This window comes from Entelurus aequoreus, linkage group LG01, assembly GCF_033978785.1.
Source record: "Entelurus aequoreus isolate RoL-2023_Sb linkage group LG01, RoL_Eaeq_v1.1, whole genome shotgun sequence".
NCBI lineage: Eukaryota > Metazoa > Chordata > Actinopteri > Syngnathiformes > Syngnathidae > Entelurus > Entelurus aequoreus.
Genome location: NC_084731.1, coordinates 8,162,911 through 8,188,278, shown reverse-complemented (window position 1 = coordinate 8,188,278; position 25,368 = coordinate 8,162,911). Strand labels below are relative to the sequence as shown.

The 25,368-nt window shown below is 40.9% G+C and overlaps 1 protein-coding gene across 8 annotated transcripts in view; it reads left to right on the top strand.

Moving 5' to 3' along the window:
• Positions 1–24,566, top strand: part of LOC133647796 (poly(rC)-binding protein 3-like) — a 44,709-nt gene extending 20,143 nt beyond the window's left edge. For 2 of the 8 annotated variants that reach the window (XM_062043506.1, XM_062043498.1), the window contains exons 2-13: positions 3,790–3,951; positions 4,031–4,054; positions 4,130–4,162; positions 4,247–4,363; positions 6,783–6,914; positions 7,004–7,132; positions 9,988–10,131; positions 14,282–14,323; positions 18,231–18,309; positions 18,681–18,739; positions 18,883–19,052; positions 22,314–24,566. In XM_062043506.1, coding sequence (XP_061899490.1) covers positions 3,877–3,951; positions 4,031–4,054; positions 4,130–4,162; positions 4,247–4,363; positions 6,783–6,914; positions 7,004–7,132; positions 9,988–10,131; positions 14,282–14,323; positions 18,231–18,309; positions 18,681–18,739; positions 18,883–19,052; positions 22,314–22,368 — 1,059 coding nt within the window. In that variant the 5' untranslated portion in view covers positions 3,790–3,876 and the 3' untranslated portion in view covers positions 22,369–24,566. Of the gene's footprint in view, positions 1–3,789; positions 3,952–4,030; positions 4,055–4,129; positions 4,163–4,246; positions 4,364–6,782; positions 6,915–7,003; positions 7,133–9,987; positions 10,132–14,281; positions 14,324–18,230; positions 18,310–18,680; positions 18,740–18,882; positions 19,053–22,313 lie in introns of those variants that run through there. The other 6 variants (XM_062043521.1, XM_062043529.1, XM_062043513.1 and 3 more) reach the window with 6 other exon arrangements.
• Positions 24,567–25,368: the final 802 nt, after the last annotated feature.

The following is a 25,368-nucleotide window of genomic DNA, read 5'->3' as shown; positions in this document are numbered from 1 at the left end:
CGTGTCTCCTCAATTGAGTCCAAATTGAATTCTGTCTCTGTTTAATTCTTTGCCTCTTGTCTTGTTTAATAGATGTCATCAGTGTTTGAACCTGACATCTGTCGATTATAAGTTTCCTATATTATACTTTTTTGTTTGTTTGTTTATTTGTGAAAGAAAATGTTGTTTTTAAAATTGCAAACACACAAAATTTGCAACATTTTCTCCCAAAATTATACCAAAGTGGAATTTTTGATTTCAAAGTGGAACTGCACTTTTTTGGGGGAATTTTGTCGTTCACAATGATTGTGAACGACATGACTACAGATGCTTTTTTCAATGCATTTTAACTCGTAAATAAACGTATATAAAAGTCATCTTACAGCGGAGCGAATGGGAGGTCCTCTATTCCGCCCATAAAACCCAACTAATAACCATCCAAAAAGCGCCAACAAAACTACATTTACATTTTGCGACTTCAATATTAACCAAGTATTAGTGGTATTGTTATTGGAGGCTCTAACACAGACAAACTATTTATACTAGTGTGTATGCTGATGTTGACATGACTGACTGATCAGCTGCTTCCTCGTTTCCTTGCACGTCAAACTTCATTCTGGATCATAAATCATGCCTCTCACCTGGATAGTAGAAGGATGACGATGTATTCCGACAAGTTGGTACACTTTGACAGCCAATTGACTCCTTTTCTTTGCAAGGATTAGTAGTCATTCTTCATCTAAACGGAATTATAACAATATTCTATCAGTCGGCATCCTGATGACAGCAGACATTGTACAGTAAGTGATGTTTTATCATGTCTGTTGGCTCTCATGAAGTCTGCAGTGGGTAGCATACGTGATGTAGTGGGGGAAAAAAAGCCAAATGTTATTATAAATGTGCCTATTGCATTACATACATACTTACATTATGTCTATAAAACCTTAATGGAGGTGTCTGGATGTCAGAATAGAGCGGCTCCCATAGGCTCCATTGTGAACAGACTTTTATTAACTACTTAAAATGCATTACAAAAAATACATCCGTCGTCATTTCTTTTGTAATGATTGTTAAGATGGGCAAAATCTCCAAAAAGTGCAGTTACTCTTTAAGTCAGGGGTGTCAAACTCATTTTAGATCGGGGGCCAAATGGAGAAAAAGTGGGCCGGACTGGTAAAATCACGGCACGATAACTTAAAAATAAAGACAACATCAGATTGTTTTCTTTGTTTAAAAATAGAACACGCACATTCTGAAAATGTACAAATCATAATCTTGAGGGGGGTTTTTGACACTTACTCGTTACGATTAATAGTATTCTATCTTTATTTGTCGTTATTTATATTTTCTGAATAAATTATGTGATAATGTTCACCAGTCAACTCGTTGGTGTTCATTTTAAATCTATCAAGATAAAAAAAATTATATCAAAATCAAATTACAGGATGTTATTTATGTAGTTTGCTCATTTTCCTCAACTGGTGCACCAACATTGTGTGTTTTTTTTTTGGTTTTTTTTACATATGTAGCATCATCTACAAAGATACAAAAAATTGCTATTGCAACATCTAGTGGACACATTTAGAACAGCAGTTTTCGGCTCATTTTTATACTTAGCAAACTCCTCCCGCGTGTTATGTATACAGGGGGAGTAGTGACGACACAGTTCCACAAGGGGGTAATGTTGCTTTGTTATATATATGCACAATAACAGTGTAATACGTTTTCATAACATGGTCACTACTGCCTAGTTTCTCTTGTTATATTCTTATTTTACTGTTATATTTGTATTCTCATTATTTACTTTTTTAAATTCGATCTCAATTCTGTACACTGCTGCTGGAATTTTAATTTTCCTGAGGGAACTCTCCTGAAGGAATCAATAAAGTACTATCTATCTATCTATTTAATACTAATATATATATATATATATATATATATATATATATATATATATATATATATATATATATATATATATATATATATATATATATATATATATATATATATATATATATATATATATATATATATATATATATATATATATATATATATACTAGGTTAGAGAATGGAGTGTGTGTTTAAAAGCGTGTGTGTGATTAGCTGTAGTGTTTTACCAAATGTTGAACAAGGAGAAGGAACAAGGCAGGAAGGCAGTCCGTGGGGCAGGCATATGGTCAGGGAGAATGGCGAGGCGTCAGAGGTCCGTGTCCAAGCGGAGGTCGAGGATGAAGGGAGGCAGTCCAGAATCCAGAAGCAACAACAGGGGATCACAGGAGAAACTCGGGAAAGCATAGGGTCCTTGGATCCACTGTTCTAAATACAGCTCGCCCTCATCAGTCCCAGGTGTGTTTTGATTGCTGATCGCCCACAGCCTTGCTGGCATGTGGGCGTGATGCGGCCAGCGGCTTGCCTTGGCGCGCTGCCAGCGGGGGTGCTGGCAAATCCAGCTGCCGGAGAAAAGCGGGTTCGAGCCCGTGCCGTGACACCCCTGCTTTAAGTTATTGGACCCTTGAATAGGTCAATAATCCATAAAATTGATTTTGATTCCTTATTATTTTTTAAAAGAAAAAAACAGCTACATTTCATCACTTTGCTCTTTTATTCTACTTGTTTATGGGGTTTTTTTTAAATAGTATTTTTAGAACGTGCCAAGGGCCATTAAAAAAATTATCTGCCGGCCACTCTAAACAATATGAACGACATACAGTATATACACACAAGTGTATCAGAATACATTATAATATATTTATATTGTAGTTCCATTCAAAAAGTGTTATATTCTATTGGTTCGTACACAGAGTGAACTATTTCAAGAACGTATTTCTTAATTTTGTAATTATTTGGATAATTACAGCTTAGAGCTAATAAAAAAATTAAATAATTCAGTGAAAAATGGTGAAAAGTTAGATATTGTAAACTACTCAGTCGCAGGTCTTATATGCAAACTTGATTGTAAAAAATGTAAATAATTCAATGTATATACTCTGATGATGATCAACTTGTGTGATGACTGTATTATGCTGAGAGTATATATTCATACCATGAATTGATTAACGTGGACCCCGACTTAAACAAGTTGAAAAACTTATTTGAATGTTACCATTTAGTGCTCAATTGTACGGAATATGTACTGTGTCAAAGATGTCAGGTTCAAACACTGATGACATCTATTAAACAAGACAAGAGGCAAAGAATTAAACAGAGACAGAATTCAATTTGGACTCAATATATTGAGGAGAGTCGCCCGGACATTGTATCCTTCTACAATCTCCAGCACGCTCTGCCCAAAGGTTGCACTCCTCCTTCTTTATTTGACCCTACTCCCCCCACCTGACCACAGCTGCTTCCAGAGGGAAGTGGGTCGTAAACAGCGTTGCCTTTGGTTACCGAACAGTTCAAAAGAAGAGGTCGTAAAATAGTTCAAAAAGAGTTCCATAAAATAGTTCAAAAAGAGTTCCATAAAATAGTTCAAAAAGAGTTTGTAAAATACTTCAAAAAGAGTTCGTCTGGAAATTGGGCAGATCCTTTCTTCTGTCCGCTTTGAAGTCCTTGGGCCAGAACAACATCCTTCTGTTGGTTACCATACATGAGAGAACACACCCCCACCCCCCTACACAGTGGAGTTTTACGAGCCTTACTCATGGTACGTTTCAAAAGACAGCCTTTTGTCTTCTTGTCAGGAACACAATGTAATACAAAGTTTTTGTGAGAATTTAGAAATAATGATTCTAACATACTGTACTGTGCAATCTACTAATAAAAGTCTCAATCAAAAAAAAAAAAAAAACATTTGTCTCGCAGGTGACTGTCTGCAGCGTCACTCTCACCCTCACGCTGGCCCTCGGACTCCTCTCTGACGTGACCACGGCCCTTCCTCTCGCAGCCGACATGGAGCCCATCAAGGTCCAATCAGAAGGTGGACTGAATGTGACCCTCACCATCAGGCTGCTGATGCACGGCAAGGTGTGACCCACAGACCTTATTGCACGTGTGTAACAAACCAATTAACCTTATTTTTGGGGTTTTTTTTGTGCATCTGCAGGAGGTCGGGAGCATCATAGGAAAGGTACTGTCACTCACTCAAATACGCAATTTGTTGACATATTGAGGAAATAACACATGCTGACATGAATGCTTTCAGAAAGGGGAGACGGTAAAGAAAATGCGTGAAGACGTAAGTAGAAGTTGTTGGTTTTTTTGCCGGCTTCCTGCTTGTATTGCGGTTTCTCGGCCATAGCTGAGACTGTGCTCCGTGCAGAGTGGCGCCCGTATCAACATCTCAGAGGGCAACTGCCCCGAACGGATAGTCACCATCACGGGGCCGACGGATGCCATCTTCAAGGCCTTCGCCATGATAGCCTACAAGTTTGAGGAGGTACACGCTTTATTGTCCCATGACCACGTGTTACACCAAAGTAGGGTTGTAGGGTATAACGGTATTAGTATAGTACAGCGGTACTAATGAATCATGTTCGGTACTATACCGCCTCTAAAAAGTAGTGAACATATTACATATCGTTATGAACGTGTCTGTTACAACATTAAATATAGACTTATACAAAACTTTGATGGAGGGTTTTGAAGTTCGAATACCTACAAACCTTTGGTTCTTCGCCAACATTTGATTTCAACAATGTAAAAACATCGAGGCAAGGACACAAAATTACCCTTTTTGCCAATGCATATAATGCTCTATGTTCATATTCATATATATGTGAGGATTTCTATTGATTTATGGCGATCATTTTGCCACCTATTGCTGCCTCAATGTGTTCCCGTGACTCCAGCACAGCCTGACAGGTCGGGCAGACAGAAACAGTTGGTAAGTGCGGCACATTAATGGCACCGGAAACAGCAGAGGAATGGCCCGACTTTGTGTAATGTACTATTGCAAGTAGCTCTCCTTTGTTGTAATAATAAATTGAGTAATCAAACAAGAGTCAAATTATTTTGTATCCTTTGATATGCTGGCATGTTTAAATTTAAAAGATTTCAAACCAAATATTACATAATTTGTACATGAATCTCTAATCTGGCTGTGAGCAGGCTACTGTATGAACACAGTTTGTTGTAAGTTACACAAATCATATTTATCTTGGGGGTAATCAGAGTCACCCACATGTAGCGACTATCTTTTCAAACAGGCTGAGCACTACTTTATCTCTGGCCCGCTCGCCTGTTTTGACCACATCCATTTTCTTCTTCACCTTCTTCCTGATGTAGTACCACTTATTTCATATGTATTCCTGTGTGCGGCTCTCTAACTCCGCAGCATTGACAGCCTCGCACACTTTATCCCCCTCTACCCACTTTCGTTCCCTGGAAACGCCAGGACCTTCACCGCAGCAAGAAGCAGCTCCTGCTCCTTGTCGGTGAATTCTGATTGGGCAGAGTGTTGGGACGACAAGCACATGGCTAATTCAAATATGTTTTGCATATTGAAATGGGGGGCAGGGACAGGGAGTGACCAGCTGCACGCCAACATTTGCGTCCAAATCCACATTGATTGGGATGTAAAAAAAGAAATGTAAGTAAGTACATTTTATTTATACAGCGCTTTCACAGGTAAAATCACAAAGCGCTTGTCAGAAAAATTGCATGTAAATTATCAAAAAACTTTCCGTTCTCTGAGTTCCCAATGAACAGACAAGAGGCTGTCTTTGTTGCACCAAGCAAAGGCTTGGAAAATTCCATTGTGTACGATGGGAGGAGACGGGAGGGGGTTATCTATTGTGATCCAAGACTAAAGCGTGGGTGACACTGTAAGAGGTTACAGGTCGACGGCGTCTCTCCTCAATTGAGCAACATTGAATTCTGCCTCTGTTTGATTCTTTGCTTCTTATCTTGTTTAATAGATGTCATCAGTGTTTGAACCTGACAGCGCTGTACAAAACATAGGGGATACAAAGGATACAAAGTGGATTAAAATTGATAGTTAAAAGGTGCATTAACTAAAAACTTTACTAAAAAGAGAAGTTTTCAAATGTTTCTTAAGAGTTTCAACACAGTCAAGATCACGGAGGCACTGGTGCAAGTTGTTCCAGAGTCTGGGAGCTATAGCATGGAATGCCAGGTCTCCACAAGTTTTTGGGATCTTTAGAAGACCCTGCCCTGAAGACCGGAGGCTGTGCCCTGAGGAGTAGGGGCATAGCAAGTCAGTGATGTACTGAGGGGCCCCACCATGCAATGCACTGAATGTCAGGACAAAAATTCTAAACTTAATGCTGAATTTAACTTGAAGCCAATGAAGACTGGATCAAGGAGGGGGGGGGGGGGTGTATGGGCTGTTCTGGGTGTACCGGTCAAGAGTCTGGCAGCCGCATTTTGTACAGTCTGAAGTCTCTTTAGCCTTGACTTGTTGAAAAGAGTGAAGAGAGAATTGCGGTTTTCAATACGAGACGAAATGAACGTGTGAATAATCATTTCGAGATCCAACAAATTTATTACTTTAGAAATATTTCTGAGATGATAAAAACAGTTTTTTGGTCTAATGTGATCGGAATAATGCCTGCACACACTAATACATCTGAAACTGTTTACACGTACGATGTGTTGTGGACTTGAGCGTACACGCATCTCTAATTACACGAGGCTCCTGGTCCACAGTCCTTTATCACCCTTTCTCCTTATGTCTCTGGACCAAGTAGAAGTGCAAGCTCATGTCAGCCAATCCAAGAGATCTCGACTTAATTGTATTCCTCTGTGCTGTTTGGTTTTATACATTTGTTGACCTCTTCCAGATACCAAAGTCTTTTTTTCTGCTTGAAATAACAGCAAAAACTGTCCTTCCGTAGGATATCATCAACTCTATGAGCAACAGTCCTGCCACCAGCAAACCCCCCGTGACCCTGAGGCTTGTGGTCCCGGCCAGCCAGTGCGGCTCGCTCATTGGCAAAGGGGGCTCCAAAATCAAAGAGATGAGAGAGGTAGAAGAAGTTTTCTTGAAGCTAAAATAGATGCTGCCGTCCGAGTGAGTGATCACAAACACCTTCCCACTCTTCCGTCCGTCTGCCAGTCCACAGGGGCTCAGGTCCAGGTGGCAGGCGACATGCTCCCCAACTCCACTGAGAGGGCCGTGACCATCTCTGGGGCACCTGAGGCCATCATCCAGTGTGTCAAACAAATATGTGTGGTGATGCTGGAGGTATGGTAGCCTCCATATCTTCATGTGGAAGAATCACAATCTAGTCAGTGCTGTGTTGGGTTTGATTGACAGATGGTGACATGTGTGCAACCTTAAGATTGACTACACACAATTACTCTTTGAGTACAAAGGAGATCTGCTCATAAAAGTGTCATAAGTCAGCAATATTTTTTTTGTAATATTACTTTTAATGCTTGAAATTGTTTAACAACTTCAGACCTATCTATTGATATGACATTTTTTATTATTTTTAATGTATTTTTTTTATGTTTTATGGCCTTTTTTGTAAACAACAATTTCTAAAAATAAGTTTCATACCTTGTTTTGTACAGTAGACAAGTAGAGAAAAAAAATGTATTTGTACAATTCCTACTGAGCTAGAATGAGAGAAAGCAGGCTAGACTTGGTTGAGTTTCAGTCTTTTATATATCTGCCATGTTATATATATAACTGCCCGAGTTCATTGTTATTGCATTAATTTCATTTGATGGCAGTTTAACTCATTTACGCTCATCAAAGCTCTGTGACTTATGCTCATGATTTTTTGACGATCTGGTGGTTAAGGGGCACAATTACACCAAAACAATATTTTCTTGTTTTTCATTGGGCAATAATTAGATTAATTTAGTTTTTATGGAAAGAACATAGTAATGTACCAGGAATACTGTCACAGCCCGTGCGTATTGGCAAGTCGTGGAAAGGTCGTTCTCCTCGTCTCGGATTCCGGCGACGTCAGCCTCCTCGTCTCTGCCGGACCTTTCCACGGCTTTCATTCTTGATTATAAAAACATAGATCTTAACTATTCCCCCTTGTGGTCTGTGCCGTCTACACTCCCTCCGTAAACATAACAAATACAGTCTGTTAAAAAATAGCAGTTATAATGTGAGTCGATGGGGCCGAAAGTGTCATCAAAGCTCTGTGACTTATGCTCATGATTTTTTGACGATCTGGTGGTTAAGGGGCACAATTACACCGAAACAATATTTTCTTGTTTTTAATTGGGCAATAATTAGATTAATTTAGTTTTTATGGAAATAACATAGTAATGTACCAGGAATACTGTCACAGCCCGGGCGCATTGGCAAGTCGTGGAAAGGTCGTTCTCTTTGTCTCGGATTCTGGCGATGTCAGCCTCCTCGTCTCTGGCGGACCTTTCCACGGCTTTCGTTCTTGATTATAAAAACATAGATCTTAAAAACGCAACCTTGTGGTCTGTGCCGTCTACACTCCCTCCGTAAACATAAAAAATACAGTCTGTTAAAAAATAGCAGTTATAATGTGAGTCGATGGGCCGAAAGTGTCATCAAAGCTCTGTGACTTATGCTCATGATTTGTTGACGATCTGGTGGTAAAGGGGCACAATTACACCAAAACAATATTTTCTTGTTTTTCATCGGGCAATAATTAGATTAATTTAGTTTTTATGGAAAGAACATAGTAATGTACCAGGAATACTGTCACAGCCCGGGCGCATTGGCAAGTCGTGGATAGGTCGTTCTCCTCGTCTCTCGGATTCCGGCGATGTCAGCCTCCTCGTCTCTGCCGGACCTTTCCATGGCTTTCATTCTTGATTATAAAACATAGATCTTAACTACGCCCCCTTGTGGTCTGTGCCGTCTACACTCCCTCCGTAAACATAACAAATACAGTCTGTTTAAAAAATAGCAGTTATAATGTGAGTCGATGGGCCGAAAGTGTCATCAAAGCTCTGTGACTTATGCTCATGATTTTTTGACGATCTGGTGGTAAAGGGGCACAATTACACCGAAACAATATTTTCTTGTTTTTAATTGGGCAATAATTAGATTAATTTAGTTTTTATGGAAAGAATATAGTAATGTACCAGGAATACTGTCACAGCCCGGGCGCATTGGCAAGTCGTGGAAAGGTCGTTCTCCTCGTCTCGGATTCCGGCGACGTCAGCCTCCTCGTCTCTGGCGGACCTTTCCACGACTTTCGTTCTTGATTATAAAACATAGAGCTTAACTACGCCCCCTTGTGGTCTGTGCCGTCTACACTCCCTCCGTAAACATAACAAATACAGTCTGTTTAAAAAATAGCAGCTATGATGTGAGTCGATGGGGCCCAAAGTGTGTATACCTAATGTTTATATCCTATTCTAACATTCCATTCTAAAAAACAATGCAATTAAATGTTGAAATTTAAAAAATTCAACCCTCAAACTGAACAATCATTTCACATAACACATGTAATGCCTGTTTTGGACTCTAGGGGTGCACACGGGTTATAAATGGCAGAGATAGAGATCGTATGGCCAGCTCTGTATTGAGAGTTGGTCCCCAACTTTTGACCAATCAGAGAGAGTATGGCCAGGTGATCAAAAGCCCTTCACGTGACAACTATGTTGGCGACCAACTCTGGAACCGAGATGACCATACCCTCTCTATACAAGACTCTGACGAACGGATTGTTATAGCATGGCAGATATTCAATGATGACCTGCAGGGATCAAACATATTTCAGGTGTTTGTGTTGCTTGCATCGTTAATTTGAACTGTCTGCACTGCCAGTTGTCCACTGGGCCGCCATGACGGCACCCGCCTTGGACGCCAGGACTATTGAGACGCGGCTGTAAGTCTCTAGAGCGCTCAGGTTTGTTTTTCAGTGTGTAGCGTCATCATTACCGAGTTGAAAGTGATGTTCCAGGTACTGTAAAGTCGAGTTACATCGAACCGCCAAACCGGACGTTTTATGTCAGCATGAGCACAGTGAAACGCACTTTTGTGTCACAGGTTTCCCCTCAGGCACTGTCCCTCTCTGTCTCACTTTATGCGCTCTTTTTTCTAACACTCTCTCCACATCTCACTCCTTCTCCCACCCTTGCTCTCCTCAGTCCCCACCGAAAGGTGCCACCATCCCCTACCGCCCAAAGCCTGCCTCCACCCCTGTCATTTTTTCAGGTGGCCAGGTAAGAGCAGACCCACTGGGGGCGTCCACAGCCAACCTCAGCCTCTTACTGCAGCACCAGCCACTGCCTGTTAGTGTCGCACCAGGTTTTATTCACCCAGCCCACACCCAACCACTACACACACTCCCCGCCGCCCTACCCTCACTCCCCCACCCCGTCCCTTTGACTAGCATGAAACCATTGCCACTGTCCGCTGTGCCCTCACTGCCATCCATCAGCCTGGAACTAGGATGAATGGCATCACTGGAGTCATTAAGAGATGATTTGGCCGTGTCTGCACTGTATTATTTTGGGTTGGACAAATCCATCAAGACTGCTGGGAGACTGTCCGGCTTACCTAATTATTGATGAGGGCCAAAAATAGAATAGAACAATGTCCATGCTGCTCTAAATTTGGATGAACAGTGATATACACTTATATAATTAATATATATTAATACCCTCTGTATGACTTTACTATGACATACAGGAAAGGAGTGTCCAAACTTTTTTCACCAAGGGTTGCATCAAGATAATTGAAAATAATTTAATTCAGACCAAAACAATGACGTCTTAGATCTGTGATACTACCTATAGTACAGTCTGGTGTGCCATGGGAGATTATCTAATTTCACCTATTTAGGTTAAAACTATTTTTTTGCAAACCAGTAATTATAGTCTGCAAATTATGTGTTGTTGTTGTGTCGATGCAGTCTAGAGCTCGGCAGAGTAACCGTGTAATACTCTTCCATATCAGTAGGTGGCAGCAGGTAGCTAATTGCTCTGTAGATGTTGGGAACAGTGGAAGGCAGTGTGCAGGTAAAAAGGTGTCTAATGCTTAAACCAAAAATAAACAAAAGGTGAGTGCCCCTAAGAAAAGGCATTGAAGCTTAGGGAAGGCTATGCAGAACGAAACAAAAATTGAACTGGCTACAAAGGGAAAAAAACAACAGAATGCTGGACGACAGCAAAGACTTACTGTGGAGCAAAGATGTCCACAATGTACATCCGAACATGACATGACAATCAACAATGTCCCCACAAAGAAGGATAAAAACAACTGAAATATCCTTGATTGCTAAAACAAAGTAGATGCGGGAAATATCGCCCAAAGGAAAGAAGAAGTTGAAATAGACTCGGCAATGTATGTCGCGGACTCAACGTCTAGGTCCAGAGTATATAAAGTCACCAAAAAGGAATGGACAATGAAGGTGAAGGCAAAGAGTGAGGAGTGTCCTGACCAGATATCTAGATCTCTAGATTGATTGTTGTCAAATGTTCTTGATCACATTGTTGACTTTCACATTGTCCATTGAAGAATTGATTAATTTATGACGTCTCAGGTGTGATTCACTACAATAGGGCCCCACGGCGCACTGTATTCCAGTTCATTGAAATACCACAACACTGGATATTGTTCAGATAAGTTACATTTAAGAACTTGCACACAAAGCAACACTGGAGGTGACTATGATGTGCGCATTTTCCGCACATGCGGGGGTGGGGGCTCTTAAACGACCATTGTGTGTGTGTGGACAAGGATAAGGTTAGGTGGGATTTACCCTGGATAAACTTAGCCGGTGTAGAAGGGGCCTAAATCTCTTGAAAAGTGTCATGATCTGTGGTCTGGATTATGTTTTTGTTAGTTTTTGTTAGTTTTGGACTCTTTTAGTTCCTGTTTGCGCTCCCTTGTTTGTTTAGTTACTATGGCGACTTATTAGTTTCACCTGCCTCATGTGTTCGGGACACGCACTTGCTCTAATCAAGAGACTATTATTTAAGCCTGTCTTTGCCTGTTAGTCGTCCAAGCGTCATTGCTCGTTTCATGCCACAGTTTCATGCTTACCCTTATGACAGACCTGTCATAACGGGGGGGTTTTCGCAGCTTACTGCGAGGTTTGTTCTCCCAGGATGCAAACGGACTATTCTGGACAGGACTTGAAGGTAGGAACATATTTATTAGTTAATTAATCCTACACATAAAAAAAGACAGGAACTAAAACAAAAGGAAAGCGTGCCGATCGCACGAGAGGCTAAGGAACATAAAACTTAACGCAGGAAACATAGACGTAAACACTTAGCCTGAACTATGGACATAGAACAAACAAGACTTACTGTGGCATGAAACAAATAACTAGCAAAAAACTTGGAATAGGACATGGAACGAGCACCGTGAACTAAGCATGAAACAAGCATGAAACTGTGGCATGAAACGAGCAATGACGCCAGGACGACTAACTGGCAAAGACAGGCTTAAATAATAGTCTCTTGATTAGAGCAGGTGCGTGTCCCGAACACATGAGGCAGGTGAAACTATTAAGTCGCCATGGTAACTAAACAAACAAGGGAGCGCAAACAGGAACTAGAAGAGTCCAAAACTAACAAAAAATAACAAAAACCTAATCCAGACCACAGATCATGACAAAAAGGTTGAAAGGACGACCTTTTTGTAAAAACTCACATTTTTGCCACATTTGCGAAATCTCAAAAATGTACAGCCCTGCTAAGGAAGCAGACATGAGATTTTATAAATGTTCTATTATATCATACAGTATTGGTGAGCCTCCCTTTAATCTTGTATAAAAATCTCAACAACACAAAATGTTCTTAATAAACTAGTTCATTCACATTGACGTACGCATGGACAATTGTTACAAAAATAGCACACTGTGACTTCTGTTGGTTTGACACTTCATACTTGCTGAGGCTTTTACCTGCTGTGGTCTGGATCATGTTTTTGTAATTTTCTGTTAGTTTTAAGACTCCATAGTTCCTGTTTTTGTGCACTCTTGTTTGTTTTAGTTTATGACTTATGATTTTCACCTGCCTCTTGCGTTCGGGAGACACCTGTCTCTAATCAAGAGACTATTATTTAAGCCGCAGTAAGCTGCAAAGACCCCCCCCCCCCCCCCCCCCGTTATGACAGCAGAAGGACGCCAGCTATCCGTTCTTCCGCAACGGACACTGAGGTGGGGTTACGTGCTATGGAGCGCCAGGACCTGATGTGGGGTCCTAATGGCAAGTTGATCCCCATCAGCTCTGTGTGGCCCGGGGACGTTGCCGCGCCGCCGCAGTACCGGACTAACTGGCAAAGACAGGCTTAAATAATAGTCTCTGGATTAGAGACAGGTGTGTCCCGAACGCAAGAGGCAGGAGAAAATCATAAGTCGCCATGGAAACTAAAACAAACAAGGGTGCACAAAAACAGGAACTCACGGAGTCTTAAAACTAACAGAAAATAACAAAAACATGATCCAGACCACAGATCATGACAATGCTAAAATGAAATTTAGCTGAGTTGTGGAGTCTACAGACACCACCACCCACCCACCCATTAGTCCAATTTGACATAACCCCTGTCAGGGCCACTCCTCCTTCCACCTCCTCCCCGTCACAGTAATCCCGTATTGATTTACTTCAACTGGTTCTGATTGATGCCTAGACCAGTGGTTCTTAACCTTGTTGGAGGTACCGAACCCCACCAGTTTCATATGCGCATTCACCGAACCCTCCTTTTTTTTCAAATTCAAGACACAGTTATTATATGTTTTTGGTAACACTTTAGTATGGGGAACATATTCTAAGTAACAAAGACTTAATTTAGAGTTTTTTGGACACTAGGGAAACATATTCAAAGTAACAAAGACTTAATTTTGAGTTATTTGGTTAGGATTAGGGTCCGGGTTAGGGTTAGGGTTAGGGCTAGGGTTAGAGGGTTAGGGTTATAATAAGGCCGAATAAGGCATTAATAAGTACTTAATAATGACTAGTTAAGAGCCAATATGTTACTAATTTGCATGTTAATAAGCAACTAATTAATGGTGAATATGTTCCCCATACTAAAGTGTTACCATGTTTTTTTTACTGGTGCACAAAATGAACCGTGCATGAACATCACCTTGTTCAAACAACAAAACCAACACAGTGCATAAACTCACAACAAATTACACACCTGCAAATCCGTAGTACGCCGATAGGGAGAAGTTTTTATTTACACGATGAGTCGGGTGTGTTTTGACCTGCGCCGAACCCCTGAGCCCGACTCACCGAACCCCTAGGGTTCGATCGAACCCAGGTTAAGAACCACTGGCCTAGACCAACATGACAGCATTTTACAGTAAACTGCATGACTTTCTTGTAAAGTACAGCTCCAGAAAATAATGAATAGATCAGTTTTTGTAGAGCTGTGTATCTGATGCGGCGCCTTAACATCGTAAAAACGAGCTGTTTGTGTTTGCAGGCTTACACCATCCAAGGACAGTATGCCATCCCACATCCAGACGTAAGTGATCGCCACATCATGACTATCCAAGTATGACTCCAACCAGCCCATCCACTTCCTCTTATTAATATTAAGCGCTAATATTAATATGGCTTTTTTCTTACATCTTCTGACTTTGAAGACTCTTGCCTTCCTGTTGTCTGTTCTTCTGGTAAACCTCTGGGGGGTCTTGGCCTGCAGATCCCCAACATAAGTCACCATCTAAGATGTATCTCTTGAAGGGCCCCATTGAATGTAACTTAAATCAGTTTTTTTGGTGCTTGGCCCCGCCCAAAAAAACACAATTTTCAAAAACCAAAAAATGTAATTTTAGAAAATGAATATTGTATAAAAAAGCAATTCAATAGAATTTAGTACAAACAACTACAGTAGTTTTATGAGGTAATGCAATGAAAAATGTTCAGCATTTACCTTAAAGAATGTGAACTTAAGTTCACTTTATTGTAAAATATTGACATTTTATTGTAAAATCTTGACACTTTATTGTAAAATCTTGACATTTTATTGTAAAATCTTGACACTTTATTGTAAAGTCTTGACATTTTATTGTAAAATATTGACACTTAATTGTAAAATATTGACACTTTATTGTAAAATCTTGACATTTTATTGTAAAATCTTGACACTGTTGTAAAATCTTGACATTTTATTGTAAAATCTTGACACTATTGTAAAATATTGAAATTTTTTGTAAAATGTTTACACTTTATTGTAAAATCTTGACTCTTTATTGTAAAATCTTGACATTGTATTGTAAAATCTTGACACTTTATTGTAAAATCTTGACATTTTATTGTAAAATCTTGACACTTTATTGTTAAATCTTGACATCTGAATGTAAAATCTTGACATTTTATTGTAAAATATTGACATTTTATTGTAAAATCTTGACACTTTATTGTAAAGTCTTGACATTTTATTGTAAAATATTGACACTTTATTGTAAAATACTGACACATTATTGTAAAATCTTGACATTTTATTGTAAAATCTTGACACTTTATTGTAAAGTCTTGCCATTTTATTGTAAAATCTTGACACTTTATTGTAAAATCTTGACACTTTATTGTAAAATCTTGACATTTTATTGTACAATCTTGACACTTTATTGTAAAATCTTGACATTTTATTGTAAAATCTTGACACTTTATTGTAAAATCTTGACACTATTGTAAAATCTTGACATTTTATTGTAAAATCTTGACACTTTATTGTAAAATCTTGACATTTTATTGTAAAATCTTGACACTTTATTGTAAAATCTTGACATTTTATTGTAAAATCTTGATACTTTATTGTAAAATCTTGACACTATTGTAAAATCTTGACATTTTATTGTAAAATCTTGACACTTTATTGTAAAGTCTTGACATTTTATTGTAAAATCTTGACACTTTATTGTAAAATCTTGACACTTTATTGTAAAATCTTGACATTTGATTGTAAAATCTTGACATTTTATTGTAAAATCTTGACACTTTTTTGTAAAATCTTGACATTTTATTGTAAAATCTTGAAATTTTATTGTAAAATCTTGACACTTTATTGTAAAATCTTGACACTTTATTGTAAAATCTTGACATTTTATTGTAAAATCTTAAAATTTAAGTGGTCGGATATTCCTTCAAAGCTACAGCGGCAGGTCACCCTCCGACGTTTGGAGATGTTCGGAGCTGTGTCTCCGGGTTGTCTGCACAATGTATTTTGCTTTGGTCTGCTTTATCTTAACTTTAAGCATAAGAAAACGTAGAGAGACAGCTCGTATGTTAAAATATGGTAAAAGGTTTGTATTCATGTAGCGCTTATCTATACCCGCACGCTACCCAAAGCGCTTTAAATTCACACATTCACACACTGATGGCAGGAGCTGCCATGCGAAGCGCTGACCACCACCCGTCAGGAGCAAGGGTGCAGTGTCTTGCTCAAGGACACATTAGCCATGACTCGATGACAGAAGCGGGATTTTAACCAGGAACACTTTACCATCTGAACCACGCCACTCCAAAATACCTGTATGTTGGGGTAGCCGTATGTTGAGGTACCACTGTATTTACAGTATATTAATTAAAGATGCATATATAATTAATTTGGGATTAAACCGTAACCCCTAAATCGTAATCAAATCATGGGGTGCCCAAAGAGTCCCACCACTAATGCAGGGGGGACTTCTTGAAATTTTCAACAGCGTAGAGCAGTCCCAAAACACTTAACTGACCTGCTTTTCTCCTTTCCTTGTATTGGTAAAATTGCAACCGCCAGACGAAGCATTATCAATCAATCAAAGTTAATTTATACAGCCCTTAATCACAAGTGTCTCAAAGGGCTGCACAAGCCACAACGACATCCTTGGCTCAGATCCCACATCAGGGCAAGAAAAAAACTCAACCCAATGGGATACAATGAGAAACCTTGGATGGTACCGTAGATGTGGGGACCCCCCTGGGCGACCGGTGCAATGGACGTCGAGTGGATCTAGTTAATAGTGTGAGAGTCATGTCCATAGTAGATCTAACATAATAATGTTACAGTCCAGTCCATAGTGGATCTGACAGAATAGTGAGAGTCCAGTCCATAGTGGATCTAACATAATGGTGAGAGTCCAGTCCATAGTGGATATAACATATTAGTGAGAGTCCAGTCCATAGTGGATATAACATAATAGTGTGAGAGTCCAGTCCATAGTGGATCTAACATAATAGTGAGAGTCCAGTCCATAGTGGGGCCAGCAGGGCATCATCTTGAGTGGAGACAAGTCAGCAGCGCAGAGACGTCCCCAACTGATGCACAGTTGAGTGGTCCACCCCGGGTCCCGACTTTGAAAAGCTAGCACATAATCTGTGGTCACCTAATAACCTCTCCACGTAGGAGAGTGGGGCAGAGCATAAAAGAGACGGCAGATCAACTGGTCTAAAAAGGGGGTCTATTTAAAGGCTAGAGTATACAAATGAGTTTTAAGATGGGACTTAAATGCTTCTACTGAGGTAGCATCTCTGACTGTTACCGGTAGAACATTCTAGAGTACTGGAGCCCGAATAGAAAACGCTCTATAGCCCGTAGACTGTTTTGGGGCTCTGGGAATCACTAATAAGCCGGAGTTCTTAGAACTCAGATTTCTTGCCGGGACATATGGTACGATACAATCAGCAAGATAGGATGGAGCTAGACCTTGTAGTATTTTATACGTAAGTAGTAAAACTTTAAAGTCGCATCTTAAGTGCACAGGAAGCCAGTGCAGGTGAGCCAGTATAAGTATATATATATATATATATATACTGTATATGTATAGGTATATAGGTGTATAAAGTGTTGCGTCGACCAGCTCTTCCTCCCAGGGAATCTAAGTTACTGGTCAATCCCAAGTTCTTTCGATGACATGTATGCTGAGTAAGAAGAACCATCAAGACAGAATTGGAATATTTTCAAGTTTTACTGAAATTTTCAGGAGATCAGCTTAACCAATACATGTATATCGGCTACTCTAGTTGATCTGGCATTCCAACGGAAAAGCCAACTCCTTTGCACACAAAGAAAACCCCCATCTCCCCCTCGCAACACTGATAAGGAACCAGTGGGGGAGGTCTTCACATTCCTGATGGTTTAAGACACTAAACAGACAATCTGAAGACAAAGAGAGACTGGTAGAATATACAAAGGACAACATTCAAAACCGGCAAGGGAAACTCAGGCCAAGTTCCTAATGAGCATATTTGTCCGTCACCTGTTTGTGTTTCCTGGTATCCTTTATGGCTCTTGTAGCCTTTTGGACAGACCTGTGTGTGTGTGTGTGTGTGTAAGTGTGTGTGTGTGTGTGTGTGTGTGTGTGTGTGTGTGTGTATGTTTGAGTGCGCAAATGTGTGTTTTCAATGATGACCTCATAGCTCTGCTGTCCTCCTCCTCCCCCCCTCAGCAGTTGAGCAAGCTCCACCAGTTGGCTATGCAGCAAACCCCCTTTACCCCCCTCGGACAGACCACCCCTGCCTTCCCCGGTACGTACCCACCTACACGACAACCCTCTTTACCGAAGCTCCTTCTCTCGTTTGTACCTGTAGAGGTGAACACATTCTCTTCTCTACCTCTCGCTATCCTATCCTCGTCTTCTACTTCTTCTTCTTCTTCTTCTTCTTCTTGTCGTCTTCCTCCTTCTACTCTGCCTTCCACATGGCCTGCTGGTGGTCTGCTCTTGTTGATGTTGAGGTTTCTTCCCTTAGCATCCTTTCTTAAAATGATGCAACCACCTCAAAGACGTCCTGTCCGGAGAGTCGGGTGCTCTGATGGGTGGACGTAGGCGTGTTCACAAGTGCAGCGCCAATCTCTGTTTTATGGCTTCTTCCTGTTCTCTTCTTCCCTGTGTGGCCAGCAGCAGGTCTGGATGCCAGTAACCAGGCCAGTACTCATGAACTCACCATTCCCAATGATGTGAGTATACCCACGGCCAAACGACTAGAAAGCTTTACCTCGGTCTCTGTGACACTGCTGAAATCTACCTTTGCACGAAATGTGCCTGGCCAACATGGCCGCACCCTTGCCATCCTAATTCCTGCCCCCCATTCTCTTCCCAGCTAATAGGCTGCATAATTGGACGCCAGGGAACCAAAATCAACGAGATCCGTCAGATGTCTGGGGCACAGATCAAAATTGCTAACGCCATGGAAGGGTCATCGGAACGCCAGATCACCATCACAGGGACCCCCGCCAACATTAGCCTGGCCCAGTACCTCATCAATGCAAGGTCAGTGCTCGCTTTGTGTCCCTTAAAATACAGAGCAACCCGTTTATGTAGACCAGCTAATCAACTCCTGGTCCACCATGTCCTTCCATCCATCCATCTTCTACCCCTTCCGGGTTGGGTTGCAGGGACAGTAGCCTAGGCAGAGAAGCCCAATCGATTCTCTCTACTTTGTCCAGCTCCTCTCGTAAGATCTCAAGGTGTTCACAGGCTAGCTAGGAGACATATGCTGCGTTTCCCTTACCTCCAGAAATGCGCAAAGCGTAAATATCGGAATAAGAAACTGATAATGGCAACACCCATATTTTGAAAAACCTCTCAAATATCGCTAAAACATGTTCACGCTCTAACGAGGGGGTTTTTCAGACGTTTCGATATTGAAATGTGTCTCAAAAGCATGATGGAAACACTTCTTTTCTAAAGACCGAACCAATGGGGAAACACTTCTTTTCTGAAGACCGAACCGACGGGGCGCCGATGCAGGACAACTAGGGCAGACTTGGTCTCGCTTCCGATCAGTCAACCGGGGGGAGGGCCGTCTCACAGAGAGACCGACCCGCAGGCTCGTAAAGACCACATGCCGAGGGGGCCGTTGATTCCACAATTCATCTGTGAATTCCTCGTTCACAATTCTCTCCCAAAAATCCTTTATTCGTGGCCGCTGCCATACTTAAGAACGTTGCCTTTGAGCGATCACCCGCTACCTTCGTCGTCTATTGACAATCACTGCAACAGCAGTGGTTGCGATTGTAATCACAGCTCCAAAACCATGAAATCACATTGCGTCTAGCTTCTTCAAAGTGAAGTCTTGCGGTACAAAATTTTACGAGAATTACGGCTCATGACACAGAACACCATTTAATGGAAACACCTGTAAGTCGCAAATGTACTTTGTCGAAATCTTGGAAATATTGCTATTCTTTTGCGAAAAACTGCAATGAAAACGCAGCAACGATGTCTCCAACGTGTCCCGGGTCTTGCCCGTGGCCTCTTACCAGTTGGACGCCCCCTGCTGGCCCCACTATGGACTGGACTCAATCAATCAATCAATCAATCAAAGTTTATTTATATAGCCCTAAATCACAAGTGTCTCAAAGGGCTGCACAAGCCACAACGACATCCTCGGCTCAGATCCCACATCAGAGCAAGAAAAAACTCAACCCAATGGGATACAATGAGAACCTTGGAGGGCACCGCAGATGTGGGGACCCCCGCCCTGGGTGACCGGTGCAATGGATGTGGAGTGGATCTAGTTAATAAAGGGGTCAGCAGGAGATCAACTTGATTGGAGAGGCGTCCCCAACTGATGCACAGATGAGTGGTCCACCCCGGGTCCCGACTTTGAACAGCTAGCAATTCATCTGTGGTCACCTAATAACCTCTCTACGCAGGAGAAGGGGGAAGAGCAGAAAATAGACGGCAGATCAACTGCTCTAAAAGGGCGGTCTATTTAAAGGCTAGTGTTGGTCTCCTCCAAGGTTTCTCGTTGTTCCCATTGGGTTGAGTTTTTTCTTGCCCTGATGTGGGATCTGAGCCGAGGATGTCATTGTGGATTGTACAGCTCTTTGAGACACGTATGATTAAGGGCTATATAAATAAACTTTGATTGATTGATGACTGAATACCTCCCCAGGAAGGCGTCCGGGTGCATCCTAACCATGTTCTTCTTATTACAGCCTACACCAAGCTGGATCATATCGGTATCAATGTTTCTGTCTGTAATGAAAACAGATAAGATATTTCCTGGATTTTGCCCAATAATGCCTAGTGTATTTTTTCGGCGGGTGAGTAATGACTACACCGACTGGGTGGTAACTGCATTGTACTCCACAAACAAACAAGCTTGCTTGCTAACATGTCTATAGTTTGGAATAATATCCAAGTTTCAGACTCCATTTGTAATGACTGTGACGTGCTGGTTATGTGGCAAAGAGTAAGACGTCTTCATCTTGTGAACTGATGTTAGTTTGATTGAAGAGATATTAGGGTAGCCGTATTGGAAATAAGGGCTAAGATGGCAGAGCGGCTGTCCAGAAACTTGAGGGTTTCAGGTACAAATCCAGCTTATTACACAAGCTAAGCTTTTAGCACTGTTGTTGTGTTCTTGGGCAAGACACTTCACCTACTTTACTCCCAGTGGCACTCAAGAAATGTGTGGTGGTGCTCAGACCGGCAGCCACGTTCTCATCATTCTACCCCAGAGCAGCAGTGGCTACAGATGAAATGACCACCAACGTGAATGTGGAGTGATTAAATGATTGGTTCACAGTTCTCACTGCAGAGTGCTTAGTCTCTAGAAAAGCATTATATAAATCCAATCCATTATTATTTAAGTATTGGACGGTATCAATATTGAGCATCTCCAATCTCTGGTGAAAGTAAACACACAAGCAATGACTAGTTTACGGTTCTGTCGACAACCGCTTATGATGACGTTGTCAGGACTTGATCAAAAATAGGACTCAGATGCAGAGTGGGGAACAATCCGGCAGGCTTTCATTTTGAGTGTTACTTTCCACCTCCAGAGTCAGGGCAATACAACAACGGCTATAATCTGACAACCAGGCGAAAACGTTCCACAAAAAGGGAACAACTGAAAATCACTCCGAAAGGAGGAAACAAAAATATCAATCGCGAACTATACTTAGCGCGGAGTATAACTATGAAATTTAACAATAACAAAAAATGCTCCAAAAGGAGGGAGAAACAATGGACTATAAAACTTCTTCACTGTTTCTGATCTAGAAAAATAGTTCAAATTCACTCAAAAATTTTGGAAAAGGAGTAACTGTAAGAATAAACTGAAACTCACCACTTCGACTGCTAAACTAATAACCAAAAATCACTCTGCTTAAGAGGAGAAAAGGAAACTGAAAACACCAACAAGGGAATTCAGGATCAGGATACTCAAAGCAAGACGAGACAAGGCTTGGGCATGAAGCTGGAGATGCACGAGACAACGAGACATTCTGGCACAGAACAAAGGGAGACGCGGACTATAAGACACATGGGGTTAATGGGGAACAGGTGGAAACAATCAGGGATCAGGGATGACGTCAGACTGATGACACAAAAGGAAGGGCAAGTGACCTGAAACGAGAGGAGAGTTATTTTTCAAACTAAAACATGAAATTCACAAGACAAAAACCAAGACAAGAACTCCCGTACTTGAGTCATCCAATCCGAGAGACATCGACTTAAGCGGCTTCCTCTGTACCATTCTGTGGCTCAAATGGTTAAAGAGGCTTCATCTTCTTCGTTCAGGTTCCGAGACGTGGCGGCCATGTGGAACGACCCATCCTCCATGACCACATCCTGAGGTCCCTGTCTGGCTCTTCCATCTGACCCTTCCCAACGACTGACGACGCCCTCCAGACTCTGGCTCTGGCTCTCCGAAAACCCTGCGCACCGGCCGCCCTGGTCTTCCACACACCAGCGAGGGCCGAGAGCTGGCTTTGATTTCAGAGAGCCACTTAAATTAAGATTTTAGCTAAAAAAAAAAAAAAAGAAAAAAGAAAAGAAAAAAAGAGAGAGAACTCTCTGTTGATTAGGTTTTTTTTTTTTGTTTTAGAGAACTGTTGAAGCATGTTGAATGTTTATTAGCAAAAACTTGTGTTACTTTTTGTCTTTCTTTCAATCTGTTTCTCTCTCTCTGGGCTGCGTCATAGAACATTTCACGAGCATAATAGGTAAACGAGCAAAAATCGGGCAGAACATAGTTGTGTGCATCGATTACAACTCAACGATGCTATCGGCAGAGTGTGGTGGGATGTAGCCACATTTTTACAATATCTTAGAGAAAGGAAGATTTTAGTAAAAATGACCTTTTCCGCCTCTGACCCAATTTGCATCTTTGTCGAGTTACATCTCATAACCCCTTTTAGCCAACGATATTACTCCTAGAGCCTCTCATTTCGTGCTTATCTCCGATATTTACATTATTACTTATATTGCATGTGTTAAGTGTCGTATCGTTGTGTATTTGAGCAGAACCTGTTCAGTGGACCTTGAAATGTTATTATAGCTTTGTGCTCCTGCTTTTCTCCGCTAATGTTTTCAGCATTATTTTTCTGGCCGCTCATGTGCAGCCCCACACCCTGCCCAGACCTATAGCCTCCTTCTATGACTAGTATACATGCATGAATGGAATTAGAGACATCTCAGTGGCTAAAATAGCGCTGACAGGAAAAATTTAAAATGATTGTTTATGATCATACTGTATTTGTTTTGTACAAGGACTTTGATGACAAGTTGTCAACTACGCGGCGCTCATGCAATAGAAGATTCAACACTTTACTCCGGACTGCCTCTGACGTGCGAGGGATTAGTTGGTCTTGGGTTTCGTCCAAAACCTTTGTAGCTCTTTTCTCTGATGGAAAAGAAAGGAAGATCTTAAGAGCAAATGAAGGGAAAGAAGCCGAATTTTCCCACCAAAAGAGGTTGGACCGAGCCAAATGGTATTTGGGGGCCAAGGAATGTTCAGGGGTTCATCGGGTAGGAACCCAGGGGGGCCTGGGCGGGGACCACTCGGTCTCTTTTTCACGATTGTTTATTTCTTTCATTGTTCAGTCGAGGCTTTAAGTTTGAATGTCTTTTTATGGTCACAGCTGTGTCAGCAACTTCGTTGGTTATTATTTTTCGGAACAACGACCTGCTTCGTTGGTTGTTTTTGGTTCTCCGTCAGTCAACTTCACCTAACCTAGCACTGATGCGGGATGGAGGCAAGGATGATATTTGGTCAAACTCTACTATAGTTCTGTGTTGATGTACACAAACAGCTGTTGAATGTTACTGTCCAAGTCACGTGATCTACCATCCAACACGGCAACCGTCGCTACTTTTATTCTACAGCCTTCAACTCAAACGCGGACGCGTTGCAAGCGGTCATTCTGCAATAATTCTTACAGTTTGATGTGACAGTCGAGCTGAGCAGTGAAACGATAGCTTTGTGTTTCGAATATTTGGGTTGACTAGAATGTCCAACGCTGTCATTCGTATAGTTTCGGAAATATGCACAGAAGAGCAGAGGCCTCGTCGGCGGTCTGTCTGCATTCGGGTCAATTCTTTCTCGATGTATAATTGATGGCAAAGCAGGAATATTCCGTTCAAGTGGTTGCAGTGTGATTTCAATAACATTGATATTCATGTATAATTATGTGTTTGAAAACTGTATTTATTTACATTTGTGTATACGACTCTGAAGAAAACTGCAAATAATGCAATAATAGGGTGAAATGTGCAATTATTTATTCTTTTGTTTTTGGCTTAGTCAGAAGAGCTTTGTAGTTTACAGAATAAAAAAACATAACAATTACCATTTTACATTTGCGGCAGGTTTTGTTTTTCAGCATTCGTTTGTGTGTATTGCTTTTTTTGGGGGGGGTGGGGGAAGTCATTGATTGATTTGATTTATTTGCTCTGTGCAGATCTATATTAGTTGTGAGTAACTACATATGTTTCATTTCAAAGTCTTGGTAAGTATAACAACAAATAAAGTTTCAGTTTTTCTTTCTGTGACTACTTTTTATCTGTTATGTCCATCGGTGGCTATTAATGCGCTACATTTACTCCATTGCATTTGCTTTAGTAACTTGTTTGATATACTGTACTTGTCAGAGTAGTTTTAACGCAACATAGTTTTTTACTTTTACTTGAGTATTTTTATGACGAAAAAACTGTTCTTTTACTCCGTTACATTTACTGAAATACCGTATTTTTCGGACTATAAGGCGTACATAAAATCCTTTCATTTTGTCAAAACTCAACAGTGCACCTAATAAATCGGTGACATTAATGTACGGAATAATTTTGGTTGTGCTTACTGACCTTGAAACTATTTTATTTGGTACATAGTGAAATGATAAGTGTGACCAGTAGATGGCAGTCACACATAAGAGATACGTGTAGACTGCAATATGACTCAAATAAACAACACAAAAATGTTGTATGTTCCATTGAAAATATAAAACATTACACACGGCGCTCAAAAATCTATCAAAACATTTTAGCATGACTTTGGTAAGCTATGAAGCTTACCAAACCGCTTGATGGATTTTACTATGCTTCAACATACGAGTATTATTATGGTGTGGGTGTATAAGGTAAGACATTATCTGGAGTTTTTTTTTTGCAATACTATGCAAAAACAACTTTTCTTACCTCCTGGTACCTGCTGATGTGTATTTGGGATCTGCATAAGTCCTGAAAATTTGCACGCATCCGCCTTAGTAGTCCGTGGCGACCCCGTAGTCGATAAGCTTCTTCTTTTTCTCTACCTTCTTGTTATGGGACATTCATCCTCCGCTGTTGCCATTTCTAA